At 36.0% G+C, this 26,844-nt stretch overlaps 1 protein-coding gene across 1 annotated transcript in view; it reads left to right on the top strand.

Annotated features, from left to right (window-relative positions):
- Positions 1–26,844, top strand: part of HCN1 (hyperpolarization activated cyclic nucleotide gated potassium channel 1) — a 213,425-nt gene that overhangs the window by 111,150 nt on the left and 75,431 nt on the right. Inside the window, exon 4 of the mRNA XM_066988158.1 lies at positions 22,102–22,320. Within this exon, the coding sequence (XP_066844259.1) occupies positions 22,102–22,320 (219 nt within the window). The remainder of the gene's footprint in view (positions 1–22,101; positions 22,321–26,844) is intronic.

Raw genomic sequence — 26,844 nt, 5'->3', positions numbered from 1 at the left:
ACTGAACTGGTGGTGATGGCCATGAAGAGCCAATATTGTCAGGAAGAAGAAGTCTTTAGCTAGCTCCATCTAATATACCTTTCTGTCAATACATTCTCTTTTACTCACAGATTTTACTCAGAGATTTCATGACAGTAGTTTGTAAAGACAACTGTAAATGCATTTGGAGTTTGGTTCAAACTTCTGAGTGAGAGAACTCTGAAATGCAACTGCTCAGAAAAAGGCAAAATTGCCCATCTTTGAGTTTCAATATTCATTTGAGTAAGTGAAGTTTTGTGTGGGCAATTCCAGGGGTTCACACTGTTGCTTCACTATATGTTCCTCAAAATAATATCACATGGGCTAATCTCAGGCTAATGTACCAACTTAGCTCTGAAGTAGAATTTTAATGGTTACCAGTGGCGATTATTGGCTGGAAGACTAACTCAGGAATGCACTTAGTCAGAAGTGCACTTAGCCAGAAGATGTTAGGTTTCTAATATACAGCACAACCAGTGGTCAGTTGTAACCCAAAGCACTTACAGATAACTGGATGATAAAGGAAGTAAGGATGCCACAAGGATGACATGCTGCTTCCTCAATCTACACAGCCCAGCATATTCTTCCAGCTCACGGTTGCTTCAGGTTGCAGAATACAAGAACTTCTAAAAGCTTTCCTCTGAAATTATTCTCTTATGTAAGAGCTGATATATGAAAGGTTCAAATTCTACAGCAAGCTCACATTTTACTTTGGAAGTACCAGAAAGTGAACATGGGTTAAATTTAATGTCAGAAAGCACTAGGATGATGACATCAAGCTACATGTTGCTTACTGTTGCCCTGAACAATGAGACTGGACAAAATAAAAGAAAAACAAGCCAGTAGACTATGAAATGAAGTGGAAAGCCCCCTCTGTAAAAGGGAAGAAGGTGGTCATTGGTTGGTACTGCATCAACCTGCACCTGAAGTAGTTCATATCAAATTGGGATGTTATCCTCACTAATAATAATGAACTCAGGTTAGGTGTTTACACTTAAATTGGCCTTCTGGGCCAATTCTTAACATTGGTCTTCCTGTTGTTATGAAAAGAAAGCGTGAGCTGGTATCTTCCTTTAATTTTTCCAAATGTGATCCCACTTGCCCACTTTCTTATCTTCACTGGCATTTCATTGCAGTTTGTAATGCTTCGTTACTGTTGGCCAGCAGGATCTTATGTTCTTCCACAATATTTATGTATTTCTCACCAAAAATAAGAAAAATGGTAAATATAATATAAAGGTGAACAGGTGCTCTTTTTTCCTCATCACTACAAGTAATTTTCCAGCCAATCCATTCTGGAAAATGTAACAGTCAGTTATTTCTGCAAGGCTCTATGGTTCTCCAATGTAGTTCCTAGATTTTTTTACACTAGTACTGTGTGTTTCATGCCTAAACAACGTCTTCTCTGAAGAAGTTTCACAAAGTTTCCTAATGGTACTGCTTAATTTTGCGTTGGCTCAGGAAACCTATTATCTGTGTTTCCTTGCGTTATTTATCCTCAGCTTTCTGATCTGCATTGCCTCAGACTAGTGTACTTCCATAATGACTCATAGACCAAACAGATTTATCATACCTCAGAGTCAGAGCCAGTAGTTCTTTAGAGAATTAGGAGTAAAACTTTCAACAGAGTCCATGGGAGGCACAAAAACAGAAAGCTGCAGAGATCCTCTCCTATAATCAGTCTGTAAAACCCCCGATTCTTCATTTTGTATTTGCTTTTACCTGAAGTGAATTACAAAAAAACCTGTGTGAAAGTCCCAAATGATGAGCAGTTATGGCCAGGTTTTATATGGGACAGAGTTTCTAAGCAAGTAGACATAAGAAATGACATTTTTGCCACTGATGCCATCTGGCCATTTAAACACAACATGCCTGCAATAAAGCATCCTTTGCAGTAAATGAGTTTTTGTTTTATTGAAAGTTTGCTCTTGCTTTTCCTATCACCTATGGCAAAATCTGAAAGGCATGTTAGTCCTTGAGTAACAGTGTCTGAAGGTCCACAACCTCTGTTTACTTGTCTATATTTGCAATAATCAGATGTATGGTTAGGACATGTGGTCCTTTAAGCAAGGTATTTACATGAGATTGCTATATTTTTCATGTATAAAGTTGCTTTAGTCAAATCAAAATCTATCAGAGAAGTATAGAATTTAACTTGAAGGCTGAGTGTTTTAAAAGCCAAAAGTAACTGTAAAGTTTTTGGAAAGGGCTTGCTTTGCTGGCATTTCTCATGGCAGTCAGCCAAGTTTGCTCAGCAAGAATGCTTCAGGTACTCTGGTTTCTTTGTTTTGGCATCTTCTTACTGTCCTTGCCACTGAATTGCTTTAAACTTGGTTGTTGTCTGTTTAGGTTTTAGATTTGGAGAAGAGGGATTTTGCATTATATTAACCCCCCCTTGTGTTGTATCATTTGCTCAGGAGCAAGGAAAATCAGAAGTTAAACTTAAGATCCTCATCTCTGGTAGTATTACCATTGAAGTGAAAAGAATTTGGAAATTTCTTCTGTAGAATCTGTAGGTCCTTCCCATTACAAAATGAACGGTTTAAATGAATGCTTAATAGGGAAATTCATAAATGCAGGAAATGGTCATGAATTCTAATGCTCTGAGAATTATTCTAACATATATATATATATAATATACACAAAAACTATTTAGTAATAACACATAGAACTAATTATCAGCATTTCTTCTTAATTAACACCATTTTCAATTATTCAGTTTTCAGTAATACTTCAGTAAGATCTCTGTTTTACTTAGTGGAGCTTAAGGAATGGATTGCAGTCACTTGATGAGTGACTGTATTCAGCATTCAGTTTTCTTTTTGATAATGTATCAGTTTATCACCTTCAGCCCTGTGGTTAGCCGTTAGGAGAGATAATTTTCTCATGATTTTTTTCTGCATTTGATCATTATGTGGTAATTATCATTTAGTGTTTCACAAATATTTTGAGTAACTTTTTATTATGTGGCAAGATGTTGTGGAGCCATGTTCAAAGCACAGATTCCTCTGACTTCATTTGCAGTGACAAGTAATAAATACATGTATAAATCAAATCCCACGATCTTAACTTGGGTGCCTAGTAAACATGGAACATATGGGAATCATCTGAATACTGGAGGCACTTAGGATCTCATGAGGTATAATACTACACTAATGTATTTTATAGTTATATATTTATGTATGTCTATTGATTTAGTTATAGCAAATGTTTCTAGGAACAGTTAAAAGATTGAAATTACCATTCTGAGATTGACTCTGATTAAAATATTAATGAAGTAGGAATTGCCCAATTCAGATAAATTCTCTATTTACAATATAATTTGGAAATATGATAATACTAATAGTAACATTATGTAACTGATATTCTTAGGACTAAGTTACCCATGTTTTGGGAGTGTACATTGAATAATAATACTCTTCTAGCATGTGCCATTTTTCAGTACTCAGTTATTGCTCTCTCTTACACACAGCCCTTACCCAGTTTTTGAGGTCAGCCCACTTTCTGCCATATCAAGATGATGGGATAATGCTACTGCTTGTATCCTGTGCCAGTGGGTGAAACAGGTCATAAAATCCAGCGTTAGGCCTAAAAATATATTAGCTCAGGTGAATACATTAGTTAATGTGATTTGACTCTATGAGAAACTACAGAGGAAAATGTTGTAGACATGCAGTGCTAAATGACAAGGTATGCTTAATGTAGACTGAAGCCATGTGTTAACTGCAGTACCAAAGTTTTACACCAAGCTAGAAAGTACCAGAGAAATGGGGTAGCTGAGGACACTGTTGATTTAACTTAGAGTGCCACGATCAATGAAGAAGAAAGCAAATCACATTCTCATTTTTATAACAATGGCTGAGGCTTTGGGAAGATCACTTAGGTTTTGGCATATATATATATATATTTTTTTTTAAATGTTCTCTAATAGGTTAGGAGGTCATCCATCTTTGCTGGGTTAGAACACCCATACTAAAGGAAGTAATAATAACTTTTTGTTCTTACCTTCTTGCCTTGGTGTAATATCTATAATTTTGCTTATGTCTTTAGTACTTTTGGACTGTGTATTTTTGACAGTAGATTTCTGTCAAAAAAAAATAAAGTTTTCCTGTGCCTCATATTTGTTTAAAAAATTTCATTGTTTCTATTTTGTTCATTGTCTTAGTTCCTGCTGACAGTAAATTGATTCTGAGTAATAGGCAAGTTACTGTGGTCCAACCCAGCATCTGCACTATACGCTTTAAAAGTTCTTTCCATCATGGCTGCTGTTTCTTGACCAGTTATATTATCTTCATCTTTCAAGTGGTGTTTGTTTGTAGCAGAAGTGCACTGGTTTACAATTTCAGATTCTGTGAAACTGAAGCCTCACTGGTTTGCTAACCTAAAATGACTTACGACATTGATGGGTTCCCAGGTTATCACCTGGAGCTCGTTGTGCTAATATCATGAGCTAATTGAAAAGTAGAACCTTCACATTTTGAAAATAAAGGTGCAAAATAATTTACAGGCTGGCCTAAAGCTTCATAAAAATTGAATACTAGTGCAAGTATGCATGTTATCCATCAATACTTGGACTGCAACTGAGACAAAACTAAAAGTAGTCCTTCAGAAGAGGTTCCCTGAGCAACACCCCCTTCTCACCCCCCATCTTTGGAAACTGTTTAGCATTATGAACTCAACTACTGTACTTTATTGTCACTGAAATACTTTAAACTCAATGTTGAGGTATGGTAGTGATAGTTATTTTAGTAGATACTGAAATTCAGTGCTACAGAGCAAGGATCTAAATTAGGACCTATGTTTTTAAGTGCTAACAATGTGCTACTGATGTATTAACAGGTTCTAAAGAGGATGACTTCTGTAATGATTTAGTTGGCTACCTAATGTGCTTCTGTTTCATTCAGATAGAAAGCTGGTCTTATACAGGATAAGAACAATGAAACAGTTAGTTAAAAGAAGCATGCAAAGTCAAATTGATGAACCTAATAGATACCAACTTATTTCCACACTTTTTCTTCATTGTCATGAAAGCTAGTAGGAAGTTATCCAGATGAGGATTCAAGGAGAGATTTACCCATTTATCATCAAGATTTAAGTCCCATGTTTTCCCCTATGAAAATCAGCCCAACTCATGAGTGTTAATTCTGTAGTATATTGTAATGGGATTTGTGATAAATTGTATATTAGGAAATATTTTATTGAAGCCTTCATTTTGAAAAAATACAAGAAACAGTATGCAATATGGTTAACTCTATTGTTGCATTCAGTAGACATTCTAGGGAAAAATAATAAACATCATAATGCATGCTTTAGCCATTTCTTTTTTTCTTTAAAAAAAATAAAAATAAAAATAAATGAACTAAAGCAGAAATGTAAGTTGGACCAGTCATATTTTAGAAGCTTGTACCTGAAATGTGACCCAGAATACATATTCAGGCAGAATTATATGCACCTTATAGTTAAATGCAGCTTCTATATTGTAAAAGAGTGCACTCCCTTTGTTTCAGGGTGGCAGGATCAGGCTACTTTGCCTTGTCTGTACAAATTTGACAATAAGTGTTTATCTCCATGTGGTAGTATTCCAGGTTGAACAAACATATCATTGTGTAAAGATTATTCTGAAGTAGCCCTTCATGGGATGCTGGAATATCCAAACACTGAACACTTGGGATATCTATGCCAGAGAAGTTTTCCCAGAATAAATCCAGATGTAGATAAAACCAGATGAATATCATTTATATACATCTGCTCTTCAGCATTTTTTTCCATGTAAATCTATGTTAATATGCACACTGTAACTTCTTGATCTTTGTGTTTTAAGATTGTGTAAAGATAACTGGCTTTGCGCAAGCTTTGTATTATTGCCAAGGGGTCATTTTCAGATGTATTACAATCAGGTTTTCTCAAGAGTACTAATTTTGCTGCTTCTAACTGAGCATTTTTGCCATAACAGATTTAAACTTCCTATACTTGACTATTCAGCACTTGACTCATTCTGATAACAAAAGTACATCTGGACAGAAGTCCCCACTGAGATGCAATTAGAGAGAAATAAAAATTGGCCACCTGAAATTGTGGCATTTAGAATGCCTACATTTTACCTTATTTAGAAAAGTCAAACTGTTCTAATGTTCTAGCTCATGTAATTCTGAACTAAAGCACTTTCATGCATTAGACACTTGAGATTTAGTCACTTGTCCACATATCACTTTTTATAATTTTTGTAATTTAGAGTTGTTTTTTTTTTTTTTTTTTCTCTCTCTTGTGTAGGAGGAACAGCAATCTTAGTATTAAAAAATTGCTGAGTATCTGTTTTAAGGAAGTACTATAAAACTGCCAGAAAATATTATTGAAATTACCTTGGTATCTTCTTTCTCTTTGTTTTAAATGGCTGGATTTTATTTTAAAATTTATGACCATCTCATGCGTGCAGTATTGGAGCAGAGAGAGATGGATACTGTCAGGTCTACTTCATTATCACAATTTTACCTAAATTTTGCAATACTGCTAATACAGTACTGTCAGATAAATGCTTTGAAGCAATCTCTTCCATAATCATCAAGCTAAGATATTCTTTGTCATTTGAATGAGACAAGAAAATTGTTTCCATGTTCTTCACAGACGACTCATGTACCTTTTCCAGTTCATCTCATGTATCATTTGAATCTAAGATGCCTTAATCTGTAATAAAGAAAGAGAATGTAATTTTGTATTGTATTTCCTTAAAATATTTTTGTTATTTTTCAGTATTTTTGAGCAAAAACACAATATGTTGTATTATTTCATCTTTTGTATTTGGAGGAGGATGAAGTTAGCTTGTGTTTGAGGGTAGCCTAGCACTTAGACAGTAGTATATATTATCAAAAATTATTATCTAGATTCATATAGGCAGAAAGAACTTTGCATGATACTTTTTCAACAGCTTTCTGTTTGGAAGTGTTATTTCTGAGCAGAGTCTATTCAGACTAGTAGTTCAGTTTTACAGAACGTGCCTGAGTAAAAGACATCACCAATTTTTCATCATCCTTGGCAGTAATCCCCAATATCTCTCTGCTTATCCCTAATAGTAAAAATAGATAAGTTAGATAGTAAAAATAGGAAAGTTATGCCAAATTTAAACTCCATTAAATGTTGCTTTTAAAACATTGACAGAATGATATATCTGGGAGTTTGTGATATAATTTGAACAGCCTTTTACAGATGTTCAGAAATGAATTTTATAGTATATGATGGAAATCTTCAGTGGGAATGAAATATGAGTTTAATTCGGATTCATGAGAAGAGAAGATCACACTGGAATGGTTCACTCATGGGCAATAAGCACAAATGCTAGATTTTCACTAGGTAAGAATGGATTTGGCTCAAGAATTTTTGGACCTATTTAAGCATCTCTTTGTAAGCTCTCATAACCCATACAATTCACTTACTGTCTTTCTGTCCCTTACTATCTGTATATTAACCGCAGATACAGCACAGAATATGTTAAATGTGCTTTTACTTGTTTTTCTCTAATATTGATTACTGTGGTTTTACCACTGCAACAATACCTTCCTGCTGCTGCATATTCTTTCACATCTAACTGAAGTAGTGAAAGACATATTCTGACAGACATGAGTTTATGAATATGCATGGATGAGGTCCCTTTAGGCTTTTGTAATCAGTATCTTTGCAAACCAGCTGCTTACAGAAAGGATAACATATAAATGCCGATGAGGAATTGCATCCTGGAAATGACACGTGTCTTCAGATTTAACAGTGTAACTGCTCATAACTGAATATATTTTGCAGATCAATAAGATATACTAACCCTAAACCAGAATAGTTGAATGGAGAAGGCAAAATAATAAAAAAAAAAAAAAGAAAGAAAAAAAAAGTGGGAAGGAGAAAGAGAATGAGACAGTTTTAATAGAAATACAATAACTGAAGCAGAAGTGTTTATTTATTTATTTATTTATTTTAAACTATGACCCAGCACACCAATCTCAACATGATTTGAGGAAATACAAAGTTGATATGTACTTGATGTATACAAAGTTGATGTGAATAAAAGTTGAAGGATTTCTCTGGTGTATCAAAGCTTGCTGTTTTCTTAATTTTAAAATTCCTCTAATATAATTCCTTGCATAGACTGGTTTTGTTCCTTAATTCTAAAGGTTGGATCTGAAAAACACAATTATACATATATAAAGAATTGTGTTCTTTGCATCTGGGTGTTTCCAGCCAGTGTTTATATCATATTTCTAAGGAAGACTTGCATGTTAGCTTCAAGAAATTCACAAAAAGGCTGTGCTGAAACTCAAAAATAGCCATTTTTTTTTCCAGCACTGCAATCACTAATACACCTATTAGTTTCTTTAATTACAAAGAACAGAAATAAAACTTATCCTCTTAAAAATAAATAAGAAGGAACTTCAAGTGTAAAGTTCAGAAGGAGAAAAAAAACATGTTATATGAAAGTGGATTCAATTTAATTCCATTTTAAAACTAATTTCAGTGAAATAAGAACTTCAATCTTTGTAAGATTTTGGTTGGAATTATGCAACTGTTTCTGTATGAAGGTAAGCTAAAACTTGTCTGTGTCTGTGCACTTGGAGCATGCAGAATATGCTGCAGTAGAAATAAATTATTGCTTATCACTATTAATACCTTGTGCCATACGTAATGCTTTTCTTTTTCTGAGAGGGATGTGGCTGCCTAGATTTATTAACACAAATATTAAAATCAAATATTGACATGGTATTGGGGTCAAGGCAAACTGAACTGAATTTCTCTTAAGTTAATTGTTTGATTATTTTGTTTCAATGGAATAAGAGTAATAAAGACTTCATTTGATCATAAATAAATGTACAGTAGATATGCAGACTGTGATCAGATTTTTCAGATAAAGATTTTTTCAGATTTAGCAGGTGTCCAGCAAATATGAAGCTTCCAGTTAAAAAATGTTTCCAATCATGTGCAAGTGTTTAAGTTATTTCCAATTTAACATCCTTCTCAACCTTTTTAGGCAGAGTAAATGCCTTGCCTTCAAGATGCGAATACTATGGCCCGAGTCCAAGAACTCTTATTGTGTGTTGTATGCTGTGTAATGCTATAATCTCTATAGTGGAGCAATTTTTAAGTTTGTGTTTTGAGCATTCTTGTGTTCTCATTAGATGCCTTCTTTGTCTTGCTCCTGTATGTGGTTTATTATACCATCTGATTATAATATTGCTTACATTAAAGCCACTGTGCTAGAACTGAATTCACCTAGACAAATTTCCAGCCACCCCCACAGAGCCCAACCGACATCTCAGAGCCATTACCCATACTGGCAAACTTGATTCCCAATCGAAATGTCAGATTCAATTTTAAGAGCAAAAACAAAGTTTATAAAATAAAATCATAGCTTGAGAGAGAAGAGTATTTTGAGGAATTTTAGTTTCTCCACTGGGTAGGAGCAAGGAATAGATGTGGGACATCTCCGTCCATGAAAACAAAGGCACACTCAACAGGGGAGCTCAGGGAGCTAATGGAGGTGGTTTTAGCTGAATAGGTTCCTGATACAGTTGGTTGAGAGAGAAAAAATCTCCCCTGGAGTTGATAAACAGCACCTGCATTAACCTCCTACTCTGAATCACCATCTATAGGAGTCTAATTTTTTTTTTTGCTGTTTAGGGAGCCTAGGCAGACTCAACAACCGACTGAGCCATTGATGTTAAGTAACTGAAATCAGGTGATGTTAAATTTTATTATGCTTTCTTCTGTTACTGTTCATTCTCTCTAGAAAGACTCAGGACAAATGGGCCACAGGTCACTGTAGATACTTGCATATAAATATCAGTCAATGAAATGCACCATTACTAAGCCTATTCCTCATCCATTGCTCAGGATCATGGTGTTCTTCCTGTTCTTCTCTCCCTCAAATAGTAATCACAACCTCCCATGACTGACCTCTTCCCAGGGTTTCTCCTTTGGGCTGGGTCATCTGCTTCATTGTTACCCATCTGAGTCAGAGCGTTTTCATCCCCAGAGCAGATGTCTGGGGAAGATCAAACCAAAGCAAGCACAGAGTAGAGAGTTTCCTTTAGCATCTTACCAGCTTTCAGAAATTTGCAGCTAAGAGACTTCTGGACCCAGAGCTGGTATTTAACAGCCATCAATGTGTATTTCTTCTGATTTGACCAAGTGCTTTGCTGTTAGGCTAGAAGTGGGGGCACAGTGTCATCATGTTGTGACTTTGCTATACTGCTGTGGTTTCAGAGCCTGCCTCACTGCCCACAGTTTGGAGTCCCTCCTGCACTGGGAGTGAGTTTACCAGAGAGTGCCCCAAAGTGCTTTCATGGGCATGGGCTGCCAGCTCTATGGAGACACAGTAGCCACACTCCCTCCCCAGGGCATGATTTCTCATGTCTTAAAGCAAGCTCTTAAAGTGAGATGAGAGGCAGCTATAGAGCTATACCTTGAAACAGAAACAGGAAGCTACCCAGACATTGGACAGAGTGAAAAGGAACTACAGCTTTGTCCAGAATTTAATTCACTGTAGTGGATATTCAGACTCAAAAGTTTACGAGTTTTGGTCTTCAGTGTTGTGACAGGGAAGACAAAAGAGAATGAACATCACTTTTGCCTACTTATTAAGGCTCCCAGTGGATTTCAATTCATGATTGTCTCAGAAAACAGACAAAATCTGTTTTTAGAGGCAGGACTGGGGCATGGAAACTCAGCACATCTTAGGAGAATGCTATGAGGTCACTTGGGTGCTCTAAAAGTCCTTCAAGTGCTATGGAAGAGCTTTAAAAGACAAGAGGAATGTTCCCCTTCCCTCAAAGTATGAATACTTGGTACCCCAAAGTTAGTTTTTATTTATTTATTTATTTATTTATTTTTATGACTCAAGTTTACCTCCCTCTTGTAGAGGAAATGAATTATTTTTTATTTTTGAATGAGTCACTAAATCGTTTTTTTTGTTTGTTTGTTTGTTTTTTCCAATAGATCAATAAACATCATTTTGTGTGTTGGTTATAGGCTGCTAAATCATTTTTTCTTCAAGTTTTTTTATTACCCTAAAAACCTTACAAACACCAGTAAGCACCTGCAGTTTTAGCGTATTTGAATTTAAGAACAGGTCATCAGTGAAACTCATCAGAGTTCTCAGAAAAAGAAAAGCATATGACCTAGATCCTCCCTGTGTACTTTGACACCAAGGTTTGTTCTCTTCATAAAGACAGAGTAAGATATCAGCTGCAAAACTCCTTTGCTTCCTGCCTTCACTCCCTAACAAAATAATGCAAAGCTATTTGTTGGAGATAGTTCTTGTTGTAGGACTGTGATTTACCAAACACGCAGACCAGCCCCTCAAGGGATCAGATATTTAATAACTTAATTTCCTGAAGAACTGTAAACTAACCAGATGTAACCTAAAGTCTCAAAGGTATCAGATTAGGAAATAAATTGAAAACTGACAGGAAAAGTGCAGTTTTCAACACCAGCTAAGTATAGAAAAATGCTTAAAAACACTGCATCTCTACCTTAAAAACTATGTTACTTAAACAGAAAAGAATTTATGATAAAAGCTATAGACTAAGGAGAAAAATATTTGAATTCTCCCCTATGGAACTGAATTCCTTGCCATGGAAAGGCTATTCTTCAAAGCACTGGAACTCCTGAATCCTAGTACCAACTCTTATGCTGAATCTCAGAATGAAATAAGCATTGATTCACCTTGATTAATTTTTAAGCAGATTAAAACACTCAGGCCACATGTAGACACATTTGCCTTTCTGAGTAGATTATATCAGTATCTTTCATTCTACTGTAATCTGCAATGATATATACATATATATTTAATTTTTCTAAGGTCACATTCGTTATATACTTACAAAGGGAAAATATTTTGCTAGAGCATGCATGTATATAGAACAAGAATTAAAGTATTTGTAGGGAAGTATTTCAGACAGTATTTTGAGATGTTAGTGAGAAAGCATTTTGATATTATGATTTTATGCATGTCTGTCTATCTTCCTTTTAATTTATATATCAAGTTTTCCTATCCTTTTCTAAGAATATCTTTGTCTGCTACCTACTAAGTTAGTCTTTTTTTTTTTTTCACTGTTTTCGCACAGCTTCAAAATCTCTGATTCAAAAAGAATGGTAATAGCACTCAGAATGCTAAATATCCAGTGCCAAAAACCATTTTATTTTCATTTGTCATTTTATTTGGGATCAGATGCTTCACATAATTTGCTGTCTAGTCTGAGTTGTTCACAGAATGCAGACATGCAGTTCCTCCTGCAGAGTTCCTTTTTCTGAATTAGTTGCAAATACTGTCTACGACAATAGTGATTCTACTTAACAGTTTTTTAGTAAAGCAGTATACTGTGGAGTCACAAGTCAGGTTTGTATCACTTCACTCCTTCAGCTGTCTCCCAGAATGGCGCTATATTAAGCTCACATTATCATCCGTCTGTTCCTAACTATCAGATAACTACTGTGGAGAATCCAAAGCTTTTCTTGATGGTTGCATTATAAAAGCATTTCATAAATCATTTGATTCGGTGCTCGAGGCTTGTTAAATAAACATTGCATTATATCCATCTTTCACCAACTGAAAAGAGCAGAAAAAGAGATATGGTGTCTTTACCACACTCTGAATTTTTAAGTCTCCTCACCACTTTTATTTCACTTCAGTTTGTCATTCGGAAAGGTTTCTTGTAGGATTTATATATTTTCTCATTATTGTTTTGACCTTTCTTTTTCTTCTTTTCTTACAGTAAAGAGAAGATTTGTTTGCCCAGTTAAATCATATCTAATAGAAACCTGTAGATGTACTTATTTGTTGTAGTCACTTATGGTGACTACATAATACTTACTGTGTATTTACTGTAATTGGAACATATTGTCCCCTTGGTGGACACCGTGTATCTGTTCCAGTCAGTCCCTTGCTTAAAGTGATCATGCAAAGTTTATTTCATGATCAAAAAATAGCGTGACTTCATCAAACTTTGAATGTGCTGTGAGAGAGCAGAACAAATGCCAAAGCTCATTGTCAGATCATTGGATTATTTTAAAAAAAAAAAAAAAAAAAGATAAAAAAAGAAAAAAAAAGATTTCAGAGAACAAAATTCAGCGTGGAATAGCATGGAAACTGAAACATCTTCAGATAAGATCAAAAAAAAAAAGAATTTTTGGCTATTTTAGATAATAAAATTAATTCAAAGGAGGGAAGAGGAAATGGTCTCCATTGGTAGTAAATGCTACTAAAATTCATAGAATCATAGAATCATTAAGGTTGGAAAAGACCTCCAAGATCATCTAGTTCAACCATCCCCCTCCCACCAATGTCACCCAGTAAACCATGTCCCTAAGCACCACGTCCAGTCTTTCCTCGAACACCCCCAGGGACAGTGACTCCACCACCTCCCTGGGCAACCCGTTCCAATGCCTGACTACTTTCTAAGAAGAAATGTCTCCTCATTTCCAACCTGAACCTCCCTTGGTGCAACTTGAGGCCATTCCCTCTAGTCCTATCACTACTTATCTGTGAGAAGAGGCCGACCCCCAGCTCCCCACACCTTCCTTTCAGGTAGCTGTAGAGAGCAATAAGGTCTCCCCTGAGCCTCCTCTTCTCCAGACGGAACAACCCCGGTTCCCTCAGCCACTCCTCACAGGACTTGTGCTCCAGGCCCTTCACCAGTTTTGTAGCCCTTCTCTGGACACCCTCAAGTGACTCGATGTCCTTCTTGTACTGAGGTGCCCAAAACTGGACACAGTACTTCAGGTGCGGTGTCACAAGAGCAGAGTACAGGGGGACAGTCACCTCCCTGGGACGATCACATCCCTGGTCCTGCTGGCTACGCTATTCCTGATACAAGCCAGGATGCCGTTGGCCTTTATGGCCACGTGGGCACACTGCGCGCTCATGTTCAGGTGAGCATCAGTCAGCACCCCCAGAGCCTTTTCCTCTGCACAGCTTTTGAGCCACTCTCCCCCAGGCCTGTAGCGCTGCATCAGGTTGTTGTGACCAAAGTGCAGGATCTGGCACTTAGCCATGTTAAACCTCAACCCATTGGCCTCTGACACTACCTAAAATTATGCCACCTAAAAAGTTTGAAAACAAATGTATAAAAAAACAGCCACAAGCGATAGGAAAGGTCTAGGGCACCCAGATGTCTACCTTGCAGAAGCTGTTCATGTTCTGCATGAGTACTTAAAGAAGCTGAAACACAAACTTTTCAAAAAATCCAAGTCTCTGCATTGCATTCTGAATTCTTTTTCCATGCGGAACAGCCACAGGTGGGGTAGCAGTTACATTTTGGGAAATTCTTTCACTAGTATTTGTCTCTGAGTTTATCTCTGATTAGCTGGCATGGGAGCTCTATGAATACTGGTAGATACATGCCCAGGTCTGTTTTCTCTCCTGACAACTGGACTTCTAAGTAACCAAGACAAGATGGCCACAAGATGGCTGTGTGGAAGAGTATTAATTGACCCCAGCCAAAACCACCAGCTTCTGAAAAATTACAAGTCCACCTAGTCAGATTCCATGGTGGGAGAATGTTTCATAGCACTATTACCTTTTCATGTGGGAAAAACAGGCATAGTCTTTTAACATTTTACTCTGAACTTTGTAAAATCTTGGGTACGGATTCTTTAAAAATTCTTATTAAAATAACTTGAATGAGATACTTGGAATGAGAGATTATTTAAAATGGAATTAATACATTAAGAACTTCTTCAGTCTTTTGGGTTCAGTTAGGATATCATAGTGACTCGATAAAAGGATGAATCAGAGTGGGCTGACAAACAGGCAAAAGAGTAGAGAAAAAATATTTTTAAGGTCTAATTTTGTGACTTAATGTGTATACATCTGTAAAAAATGATGATTTCATCTCTGATTAGATGCAGATTATCAGCGCTAAGAGCAGCACCGAGCAATATACAGGAAAGCCTGCCCTATGAGATTTTAAAGAGATGCATGTCTTATGTGAACCATCCTTTTGAATGCAACCGGCCTACGCATATGAACATAATAACTCAAATATATGTGCAAGACCAAAGTGTGTGCTTAAGAAAAATTTTTGCACTTCTGTTGCTTTTAATAAATAGCTATGCTGATTCCACAAAGAAAATAATGAATCCCTACCACAAAAAGGTAATCAGAGGGGGATATTCTTGCAGCTTTTTTAATGGGGAAGGTATTAGCAGATAAATACTCAGTGATTTCTTTTGCGTCAAGAAAAATAATCAAAAGAAAAACAAAGATCTGTTACACTGCTGTGTTTTTGTTTGATGGCTAGTTCCAAAGACATAGCACCAAAACCTGAATAAGCTGTAATGACAGTAGTCACATAACAACTCTGAACAAAGTAAATATGTAATATTTAGTCATTACTCCTCCAGTCAAACCTATTGTCCTGTGAAATGCAATACCAAACACTTTTTAAATTTTATTCTGCCCATATTGGTCTCGAAACTATATGCTGAGTCATTTGCACCATCTGTTTTCTGTGCACATATCAGCAGAGAGAAATGCTGAGAAGATTCTGAAGACATCTGTTTATTCCACTGAGCTTACCAATTCATTTTTTTTCCTTATATCATATATATGTACAAACTTCCTAAAATTTACTCGTCTTCCTGGCACTTCTTAAGATTTTTAGAATAACAGCAAAATTTTTAGTCTTCCAAATCTAATACCACCTTGCCTTTGTTTACTAGGTTTAGGAATCAACAAGAGAGTCTTAGCAGTAACAGCTGTGATAAGAAGTATATGTTTTGCATGGCAGTACATTCACCACTACACGAGTTTTGAAAAAATAAGCATTGCAAAGCTTTTCCACTGGACACCTTGGTTATTTGTTGTGGTATTCAAACAGCATTTTTAAAAACTGAAATGGTGAGATAGAATTTTGCTGTGATTTGATATCTAAGATTTTAATCAAACTGTCATTCTAAGGTACTGTTGAAACCAGATGCAGTAAATTATGCAACTGACTGATGGACAACTATGAATGCTATGTATTCATACTAAAATGTATAGGTGGATGTATATGACAAGTTTTATTTAAGGGCCCAATTCTAGTGTGATGTCTGAGTTACAGGCATATAATTTAGTTGACACAGGTAAATTACTGCCAATGGACATAGCTTGTATTCTGAAATGTGAGAGCAGATCCAGAATTTGAAGATGTGTAGGTGACAAATTAAGAGCATGAGAAACTTTAGAGGTCAATAAGGCTTTTTTGGAAAGTTCACTGTAACAGTTTTTGGCCACTAAATTTAGATGACACAGGATTTAGTAAGAAACACTTGTCCATTTCTCTAGTTCTGTTTGATATACTAATTAAAAGTGTCATAAACATGCAGTTATAGCCTTTTCTTAGGATGTCTTTTTGATTAGTTGAACTGTGTTTTAAGTAATTATTATATTTTAGAAGTCTTTAAAAGGCTGTTAGAAATAAAAGCTTGCAGGTAAATATATAGAAATAAGTCACGGTAAGGTTGTGTGAGATACAAGTACAGTTAAATCAAATTCCCCTTGGAAAAGATTGTAATTTTTATAGTAACTTTGACAAGCAGCAGTTCATCTCCTCAAGATTTTAGGGCGGTGTTTCCTTGGGGCCACTGCTGCATTATTTTGTGTGCTGCCATGCTATCAAGGATGTTTCATACTTTCTTCAACCTTTGAAGCCCTATCCTGAATTTTACATTTGTTTTATGCAATTGATTTCTGTGACAATGTTAAAGCCAGAGGGTTTATGTACTGTCGAGCTTCCTTCACTGCTCCCAGGTAAACCTGGTATTGCCTGGGAGGGTGTTTATGTGGCCAGCTCCATGCAAGAGCATTTCTAACAAAGTTCCAGAGCTTTGAAACACTTTCTAATACTTTATAATTTACTAGTATAGACACAGTCTGTGTATTTCCTGTCAAGATTTATAGCTGTCTTTACTCCTTCAGAAATCACTTGCCTTCAGGAGAACCCAAAGGGAATGGTGGCCATGAATGAGTGTCTGTTACTGTCTACTAGGCAAGCTCTTTGAGTTATGGACAGGCTACTTGTCCATTCCTACTGTGGCTTTGGGGGGGACAATTAGAATTCTGAGTCCAAGATCACTGTAGGAATCATTTCACTTATCGCCTAAGTCAATCTTTGCTCCACAATTATAAAGCATCCCCCTGCAAATTGAGACACACACAGTTTCTGTGATACACACGGTATCTGAGATGTGAAAGGAGAAAGGAACTGAGTCAAAAATTTGGAAAACAACACTGTCTGTGCAATAGTCTACTTGTTACGAGATTTCAAAACCAATTTATATCTCAATGCAAGGGTATAGCTGAGGGAAGATAAGTTGTGCCTAAGGGAATGACTACAATGTGGGCGTGGAATTGAGTTGTCTGATAACAAAAAAATCTCCTCATGAAAATCTCCATAGTTTCCAGTAAAATAGAAACCCTTTTTTAATCCACTGAGTAAAATAATTTGCCTTTTATTTTTGTGCCTTAGAAGATGCCACATGACCTTTCTTACAAGCTGAAAAGTTAATATTATACAAAGATATCTGTAGAAGATTTGAAATTATGAGACAAAGGTGCAGGAAGAGGCTTGGAAACAGATCTTTAAAATCAGGAGTGCTCAGTGATGAATATATATTTTAGGATAACTGCTAAGTTAATGTATATACTTACAAAAATAATTGCAAATGATGAGTTATCATGGTTTCCACAAATGTGAAGATTTCCTAATGTTATCAAGCTAGATTATGTAATCAATTCTTGGATAAACAGCTTTGGTATTTTTCACAATTACAGTCTTTAATAGTTTTTCCAAATTAATGTCATTTCATTTAAAACATTTTAAACTGATTACTGCTAATCTGGAACCAGTGATCAGCCCATTGTCAACTAAGAAATCAAATGCCCTTTTTTACTGATTGGTTGAAGATATTTTATTTTTCCTTAATCTAAAATATTACCATTTAGGGAAACATTTAATTAGGGAAACGTTTAATAAAAAGCTGAATTTGTAAACACTGGTCTATTTTCTAGGATAGACTTTTATTAACTCAGAGATATTATCTGTGAATGTAAAAATTGCCTTATGATGTAAGTGCAAAAATGCTCCTTAATAAAAATGCATGCAAGCTAGTAGCAGAGGAGTGGTCACTATGATTTACTTTTGTACAGTGAAGAGCAGCAAACCTGAATCAAGTGGTGGAAAATTCCAACCTTTCACATTGAAACAGTTGTTCCTGCCAAACCCTGAGATTATACAACACAAATTGAAAAATAGTGAAATAATTATTATTCGTTTTTTATTTACTAACTTTGGTAGTAACATTCATGATTTATAAAATTTGATATTAGCACCAGTGTTCTTTTTAAGTGGTTTCTACATTTGGGATAAATTGGTGAACAACACAAGTAACAGTACTGAAATTTGCACTTTCCATAATGATATTTTTTCAGCATCATCTTTAAGAAAAAAAAACAATCCATAGAAACTAAAAAGACCACCTTTTGAGACTGGTTCTACAAGAGTTGACTGATTATTAAGAAAAAAACAAAAAACAAACAAACAAAAAAATGGCATGCGTATTCAACAACAAAATGTTCAGACAAATCCAAGCTGAATTTAAATCTTTTTTTTTTTTTTTTCCCCAGACATTTTCACCAGGTCTTTTTCTCATTCTGCTAACCCCTTTTTACCCAGCTGAGGACCGGCTCCTCTGGACCATCCTGTGACAAATGTCTGACATGTGCCTTGCCTATAACAAAGTCTATCACAATCTCATTAGTGATGTCCAATGCTAATTATTTAACAAAATGGCTTTTTGAGATGGTCTTGACTTCTTATCTGGATTCAGATGAAATCATGACTGTTTGAATTGTTGGATCCTACTGTGGCTTATATATGTAGGTAGATATATATGGTTTATTTTGTTGCACATATCTAGTTTCTATTCGATCACTGCAACTGCTTAATTCCTTCATGGTACTTCTTCTCAAGTGGTATTTTATGTACTTTTCATTCAACCTCTTACATATTTAGTAGAAGGCCTATTTCCTAAATTTCCATTTTATTATTCTTTTCTTAAAGACATTGGTATTTTACTTACCATTTAATTAACAGATTTTAAATGGATCTCAGTCAAGAAATAAAATCAGCAAGCTTTAGATTTAAATCAAAAATTAAAAAAAGTAAAAATATAATTTTATTGAAAGAACTTTGAAATTTATCACACCAAGAGTATAATAGAAAAGATCAAGATCAAGATAGACAAGATCAAGATCAGCATTTGTTTTTATTTAGTATTTATTATAGTTATGCTAAAAAGTACAGTTTAGGACCAGGATCTGCTGCATACAGCCCTGCAAGAACTGTAGAGGTTCTGATCTTTAAGACTCTTTAACACTGTGTTTTTAATAATACTACATGTAGCCTTATTTATTATTATTATTTTTTTTTTTTCCCAGCAAATAGTTTATTTTCCTCATTATAGTCTATGTAAATCTATAACTGCTAAGAAGTTTGGAATGGATCTCTAAAAATAATGGTATCAAAAATGACTGATACCAGCTGGAAGTAAAGCCCTTCAAAATGGGAGATGGAGAGGAAAGCACCTGATTTTCTGAGCATTTGTTAAAGCCCCAAAACAAAAACAACAATATCTGATTTCCTCATTATTCAGTGAAACCCACCAATGATCAACAATGTTACTCCTCTAATTCTTTTTTTTTTTTTTAGTACAGACGTTGAAAACCTATTGCTTAACAGAATTTACAGCACAAAAGTTTCATTTGTAAAGAAAGAAAACTTCACAAATATGAAAACTTTTAACTTATATAGAGAAACAAGTGGAAAAGTAGAGAAACCTTTATTTTTTAAATTATTATATTACTAAATATATGATACTTTTGTTATCTGCAGTCAAAGAATGGTTAGCTTATTTCCTATTACCAGCTATTATAGCTCATAGGGGTCTAGGCAAAGCATTTGAAAAGATGAAAAATAAGATCAGTCAGTAATCTTGGCATTTAAGATGGCAAGAGAGCAAGCTGCATATCTCTGAGAACAAAAGAATATTTCAGCGAAGCTTGCATGAGTGAAAGAGAGACACAGATATTGATATTTCACATGTGAGTTTTATATAGAAATTTTACCACTGATTTAGACGTTTGCTTGTTTACAGAATTATTATTTTTGGTCCTGTATGTTATACCCAATACTGGATAACTGCCTAATCTTATTAATGTCATCTCAGTTCTTCCTTCTTCACTTCATTTCTGAAATTATTCTGAGTTTTGTGTGAGAAAACACTGTGTTTTCTCATGTACTCTGCGTGCCTCCAAGCACAGTTTGTTTTCCTGGGCAATGGATGATCAGCAGCTATAAAACAGTTCTCATTTCATTCCTTTGGGAAGGAAAACAGAAAAATCTAACCAAGACTCCTCAGGCTTTTTGAACATGGTAAAGTGTCTGCTATTCTCTGGGAATGCCCCCTTTGGCTGTCTGTAATAATATATATATAATAATCTGTAAAGCTACAGATATTAAAAGCCTCTGAAAGAGCTGCCAGGTCCTTCTAATCTCCCAGAGAGAGTTGGAAGAGGTAGCTGTATATCAGAAGTACAGTACTCATGCAAATCTCATGAAGTTTCAACAATGGCGAAGTGCAAGTTTGTTCACCTGATCTGGGGCAATCCCAAATATAAATACAAGCTGAGTGATGAGTAGATGGAGAACATCCTTCAGGAGAAGGAATTCAGGGTATTGATTGGTGAAAAACTCAACGTGATCTGACAATGTGCATTTGCAGCCCTGAAAGCCACCTGTATCCTGGGCTGCATTAAAAGAAGCATGACCTTGAGGGAGGTTGAGGGAGGTGATTCTCCTCCTCTGCTCTGCATTTGTGAGACCCCCACATGGAGTCCTGCATTCAGCTCTGGGGCCCCCAGCACAACAAGGACATGGAAGTATTAGAACAAGACCAGAGGAGGGCCAGGAGGATGATCAGAGGGCTGGAGCACCTCTCATAAGAAGACAGGCTGAGGGAGCTTGGGTTGTTCAGCCTGGAGAAGAGAAGGCTCCTGGGAGACCTTAGAGGAGCCTTCCAGTACCTAAAGGGGTCCTAGAGGAAAGCTGGAGAGGGACTCTTTGTCGGGGAGTGCAGTGATAGGAGAAGGAGTAATGGCTTTAAACTGGAAGGGGGTAGGTTTTGATTAGATGTAAGGAAGAAATTCTTTATTCTGAGGGTGGTGAGGCGTTGGAACATGTTGCTCGCGGAAGTAGTGGATGCCCCATCCCTGGAGGTGTTCAAGGCCAGGCTAGATGAGGCTTTGAGCAACCTGGTCCAGGGGGAGGTGTTCCTGTCCATAGCAGAGGTTTTGAAACCAGGTGATATTTAAGGTCTCTTCCAACCTTAAAGATACCAACCTTCCATTCTATGATTTTATGATTCTGTGACTCAGGAATTCATCTTTTTTGAGCCATGTGGCTATGAACACAAGTTTGCTATGTTTGCCAAATAAACAGAGTTCTTTTGAATCGAGATGCTGCTGGTATAAACAGAAATTATGGGACTAAAAAGGATAAACAAGAATATAACAAATACATTTTTTTTTTTTTAATCTCCTTTGGAAGCCAAACAGCTGACAAAATGAAATGTGGTTGTGTGTTAAAATCAGCAACTCTGAAAAGAAAGAAATGGGGCCCAAGGATATTTTCATATATACTAAAACAGAGTACCACCTTCTTGTGGTTGATAAGTCTTCATGCTCTGATCTTTCTAATCCTTCTGCCATGGACTGTAAAATAAAATTGACCTTTAGTCTGCTTTTAATTAGGTTAACTCCCAAGTTTGAGAACACAGTCATGTTTAAAATAGCCAAATGTATTTCACATCACTGTGCTAAGTACTGCCTGGCAGAATCTCTGACACTTTATCTAAAAATTAATTTAGAAGGAATATTCTTTCTTGTGCACGGATACATTACTAGACCACTCTTTCAGAGCCAGTAATCAGTGACTCCACTATTCATGTACGAACATATTTTTAATTTCAGCTGCTTGCTGGCTCAGTTACCTGTCTCTTTTCTTGCAGAATGATTCCTGGGGAAAACAGTACTCATACGCACTCTTCAAAGCCATGAGCCATATGCTCTGCATTGGTTATGGAGCCCGTGCCCCTGTCAGCATGTCCGACCTCTGGATAACCATGTTGAGTATGATAGTGGGGGCTACTTGTTATGCCATGTTTGTTGGTCATGCTACTGCCCTCATTCAGTCTCTGGATTCTTCACGGCGACAATATCAAGAGAAGGTAACTCCTTTTTATGTACCTTTGTAAGTTTTGAAGTAGTTTAAAGAAATGTTTTAAGTGTGGAAGAGCTCTTACAAGTTTACAAAAAATGATCTAGTATCTGAATCCTGCTGTGAAGATTATTGAACACAAAGGAATTCAGGAAACACCATGGGCTAACCATATTCCTGTACTACACCCTATCAGTACTTAGCCTAGGTAAGTTGAATGGTGGCCCTGAGGTTGGTCACTTAGGTATGTCTATACAACTTCCTGTTATTCCTTTCAACTGCAGTTTAGAGATAAACTTCAACAACAAAATAATGGCCTTTGAATGAGGACCAGTCCCTCATAAATTAGTTTTGTTTGGAACCACCTCAAGGAAATGCTAAAAGTAAGTCTTTGTTTGCATTGTAATGACACTGTTTACTCTTTAATCCATGATCTATTAGGACTTCTCCAGAGGTAAAAGGAACAGTAGTCATGGGATAGAAAAGTAGAGAGAATTTAGTGGAAGAAAAAGAGTTCTTTACAAAATAGGAAGAAAAAGTGTGTTCAATTCTTTGTTAGTTTCCTCATAGGTATGACTAGATTTAAAAAGATGTAAATCGGTACAGAGTCAGGAATGAGCACGAAGATGCACTAACTAGCACTGCCAGTTGTGCAATAAAAGGCAGAGGCAAATGTGAGTGAAGCTAAGAAACCCAGTGATGAGGCTAGGAATGTTGTCATAAGGAAGAAAGAAGCAGAATCAGTATGAAGATCCCTCAGCAAGGGACACTAAGGATGTGTAGAATTAATGAGATGCTTAAAAGAAACCAAAGTAGGATATTGTAGTAAATGGGGAACTGGAGAGGTTATGCCAGGAGAGAGGTCAGCTAAACTAAGCAGTGAAATCAGAGTGTTCAAATCAGCAAATAAGAAACATGGCCTGAGCAGTATTATTTGGCATGGGTCCATAAGAAAGTCCATAAAGGCAAACTGAGCAGAAATTCTAGTGTAAGGTAATATAAGCCAGGATGAGAAACCTGGCAGAGAGTGAGTAAAGGAGAGGGTGACCCTGGCATGTGCTGAAGATGAAAAAGAATGGGCTGAGTTTGCTGGGCAAGAAAAATGGAAAAGTCCAAAAAAGACCTGTGAGTAGAATGGAGTAGGGTGTTTTCCTTACAGGCAGGCAAAGAGAAAAGAAGGTGAATGTAATGTGTAAGAGTTTACATTCGCTTCTGTTCAGCTCAAGCTGCAACAAGACAACAAAGCCAATGTATCAGAGACAGGCAGAGATAAGGGATGTGCTAAAAGTCCAGTTATAGAAAAATTAGTTGGTGGCTGATACATTAATCTCACAGCAGTTTAAAAGAGAAGTTTGCAAGCAAGAAAGCCCACACAGTATTACCTTGAAACAGAAGTGAAGACAAAAGGTTTAGAAGGAGAGGATGAGTGAGCATGACAATCTCTAAAAAATTCAGTGCTGTCAGTGGGCACATGAAATTCCCTAATCCATTTCGGTACAGGGTCACAGGGCTTTTCCTGGTTTAACCCACACTAACTGTCTTGTTGGTGCTAGCCAACATGATCCATGATCTCTTCTGCCTGCTGAAAGGGAAGCAATTTTATCAAAATGAGACATTTATAGGGATCTGTGGGACAGAAGTATCTTAACAATAGACATAAAAGGAAGGTTAAAGAAGGAAGCCCCATGCCTAGTATAACTGCAGTTTCATTAGAGGTTAGTATATACACACATATACATGTACACAGATGTATCAAACCAGCAGAAATGTCACCATTCACCTGGAACCTCATCATAATCATTATCCTCAGGCCTTTCTAGATGAAGCATGTTATCACAGTGTTTTGAGCTACAGAAATACAAAGCATGTGTAAAAATATTCATAATTTATGTTAAGTAAACCCAGACTGCAGTCTTTATTAAACATTAACATAGAAATGCATGGTATTTTTTAATCCCACAGTTCTGGACATTTTCATTCTTTATTCATTTTTTTCATGCTTATTTTTTTCCTGACGTCAGAGGCACGAGTCTAACATGGCATTCACAATGAGGAATGAAAGAAGTGAGACAGAAATTGTATATTTTTATGCTTTAGAAAACATTTCTCTGTCTTTCTGGCAGCAATTTGTATGCCAATTATTACACGTTAGAGTTAAATGATGTCTTAACTAAAGAAATTTTCTGCTGACTTCTGAGGCACTGAAATCATGTGTATCATCAGCTATAACAACTATGCTGACATGATTGTATGTTCTTATCCATTGCTTTATCATAGTTTGATAAAACATACTTTGAAAGAAATCTTTGATTATAGCCTAAGAATTATAAAACTATTACCAAAGTATATTATACATATATACTTTTTTTTTTTTTTTTTTACTGTGTGCTAGATAAACAGGTATTTCAAGGACCATTTTGTGCTATCTGTTTTGTCAGCATATTTTTTAAATTACAGGCAGATAAAAATAGCTTATATTTCATTTAAATGAGACTCGAGAAAAAGGTAAATCAACTCTCTAGCCACATGTTTTAGGGTTTTAATAAATATACTGTAATATCTACTTTTACCTAGTGTATTGCTTCTTCTTTTTCCTGGAATTCAAAAGTTGGAAAAATCATAAGAGAGTGTGACTTATTTATATATATTTTTTGTGTGTGTTGAAATGATAAAATAATCTTTTTTTTAGTTTTACATGTGTAGGAATGTCTGTTTCTAGTCTCCATTGTTTCTTTTTTAAGAGATACTGAAAATAATGGAATTACCACAAATTGCTAGGCAACACAGAATGATAACAGAGATGACAAAAGAGCTTGTTCTTAGGTCTGAGTAACATCATGCCAGAATCTTATCCTTTTTTTTTTTTTTTTTTTAATGGTCTTTCTGCTGTAGTGCTGTAGCTAAAATGACATTTGATCCAACTAGTGGAAGGAGAATTCTGAATTCTGGTCCTTCTTACACTGAAAGCAGCTAGAGGTGACAGATTTGCTGAGATCACCTTATCTTCCTCATTCAGATCCTCCCAAAGCTCAGGGCATGCATAACTAGAACAGACATAATTCATAATGGAAGAAATAAACACAGGAAGACAAGAGGGAGTTTTCATTAAGCCAAATATGTCAAGCACCATCTAAGAGCACCTGCTAAGAACTTGACCTGTGCCAAGCTCTGCATGCTGAGAGAAATCAAAGTATGGTGAAGCAAATATTGCTCCACATGTTTATTGTTGTGAGCCAAAGACATAATTTATCAGAGGAAATTAACCGTGATTATTAGCTACCAAATGTAGAAGGTGGAAGATGAAATCACATACCACGAATTGCTACCAAAAAAAAAAAAAAGGCTACATTGGTACATTCTGGTCACTTTGAGGAACAACTTCATAGTTTCTTCTGCTGAAGTAAGCGGAACTGTTCTCAGAAAAAAATCACCTCTCAGAGTGCATACGTAAATCAGAACTTGATTTCAATGACTGAAGTACCAAGGCATGTCAGAGGAGAAAGATGTCGAAGCCACATATACTACACCTGTATTCTCTTTTCAATAAGAAAATCTGACAAATCATTCTACCTTATGAAAGGACAGATGAAATCAATGGCATCTTAGCACTTTCCCTTCCCAGTCTTTGGTGTATGTTAGAAATGAATGCAGTAGTAAAGAGAAATCATATTTTAAGTAATAAATGTCTTGAAATTTTCTAAAATCTCTGAAGTCACCATATCTAAAAGATGTTTGCCTCTGCTAAGGCCATAAAAATATCATCATAATAATAATTAATAAATAATAACAATAACAATAACAATAATAACAATAATAACAATAATAACAATAATAATAATAATAATAATAAACAGCTCTCTCAATATACTGAATGCTGTCCTAATCTTGAGAAGATATGTTAAATCATTATTACAGATATGAAAGATTTCTGAGCTTGACATCAACTTCAAATACCCCAAAGGACATCTTCTAACCCTATACTCTGTTTTTATCTTATCTCTTAATTTATGGTCTTTTAGTAACTTCAGTAAAATTAGTCTAGTTCAAAGAGAGAAAAGGACCTAAAAGTGCTTTCTAGAGAGAAAAAGCAGTAACTGCATATAAAGATAATTTAAAAGGAATTTGCTAATTGGTTTTGGGTGTTGTTATATAGAAAACATCATGATTTGAAGCACAGATTTCTCATTTTTCATTTTCTTTTTAGGTATCCAAAGAAATGTTTACAAATGAATAACAGGGTTAGTACAGGAGGACAGCTTTAGATTGTGCAGCATCATGCCTTTCATCAGCTTTATGAGTCTGCCCCTCACTGCACCAGTTTGGATATCTAAATTCTTGGTGAAGTGCATGGAGAGAGACACACCTGATGTGCAATTTAAAGAGCAGCAAGCTCTTGGGCTGGTTGGTGACAGCAGTGGCTGAGGTGTACCTCCAATTTCTCCCTTCCCCTATGGGCTGCAGCACGTACTCAAAACACCTTGTGCCATGAGACATCTGAGCTCCTTCCTCCAAAAGCAGGGAAGAGGGACTACCT

Source organism: Anser cygnoides, chromosome Z, assembly GCF_040182565.1.
Source record: "Anser cygnoides isolate HZ-2024a breed goose chromosome Z, Taihu_goose_T2T_genome, whole genome shotgun sequence".
Taxonomy (NCBI): domain Eukaryota; kingdom Metazoa; phylum Chordata; class Aves; order Anseriformes; family Anatidae; genus Anser; species Anser cygnoides.
This window is presented reverse-complemented; position numbering and strand designations above follow the sequence as displayed.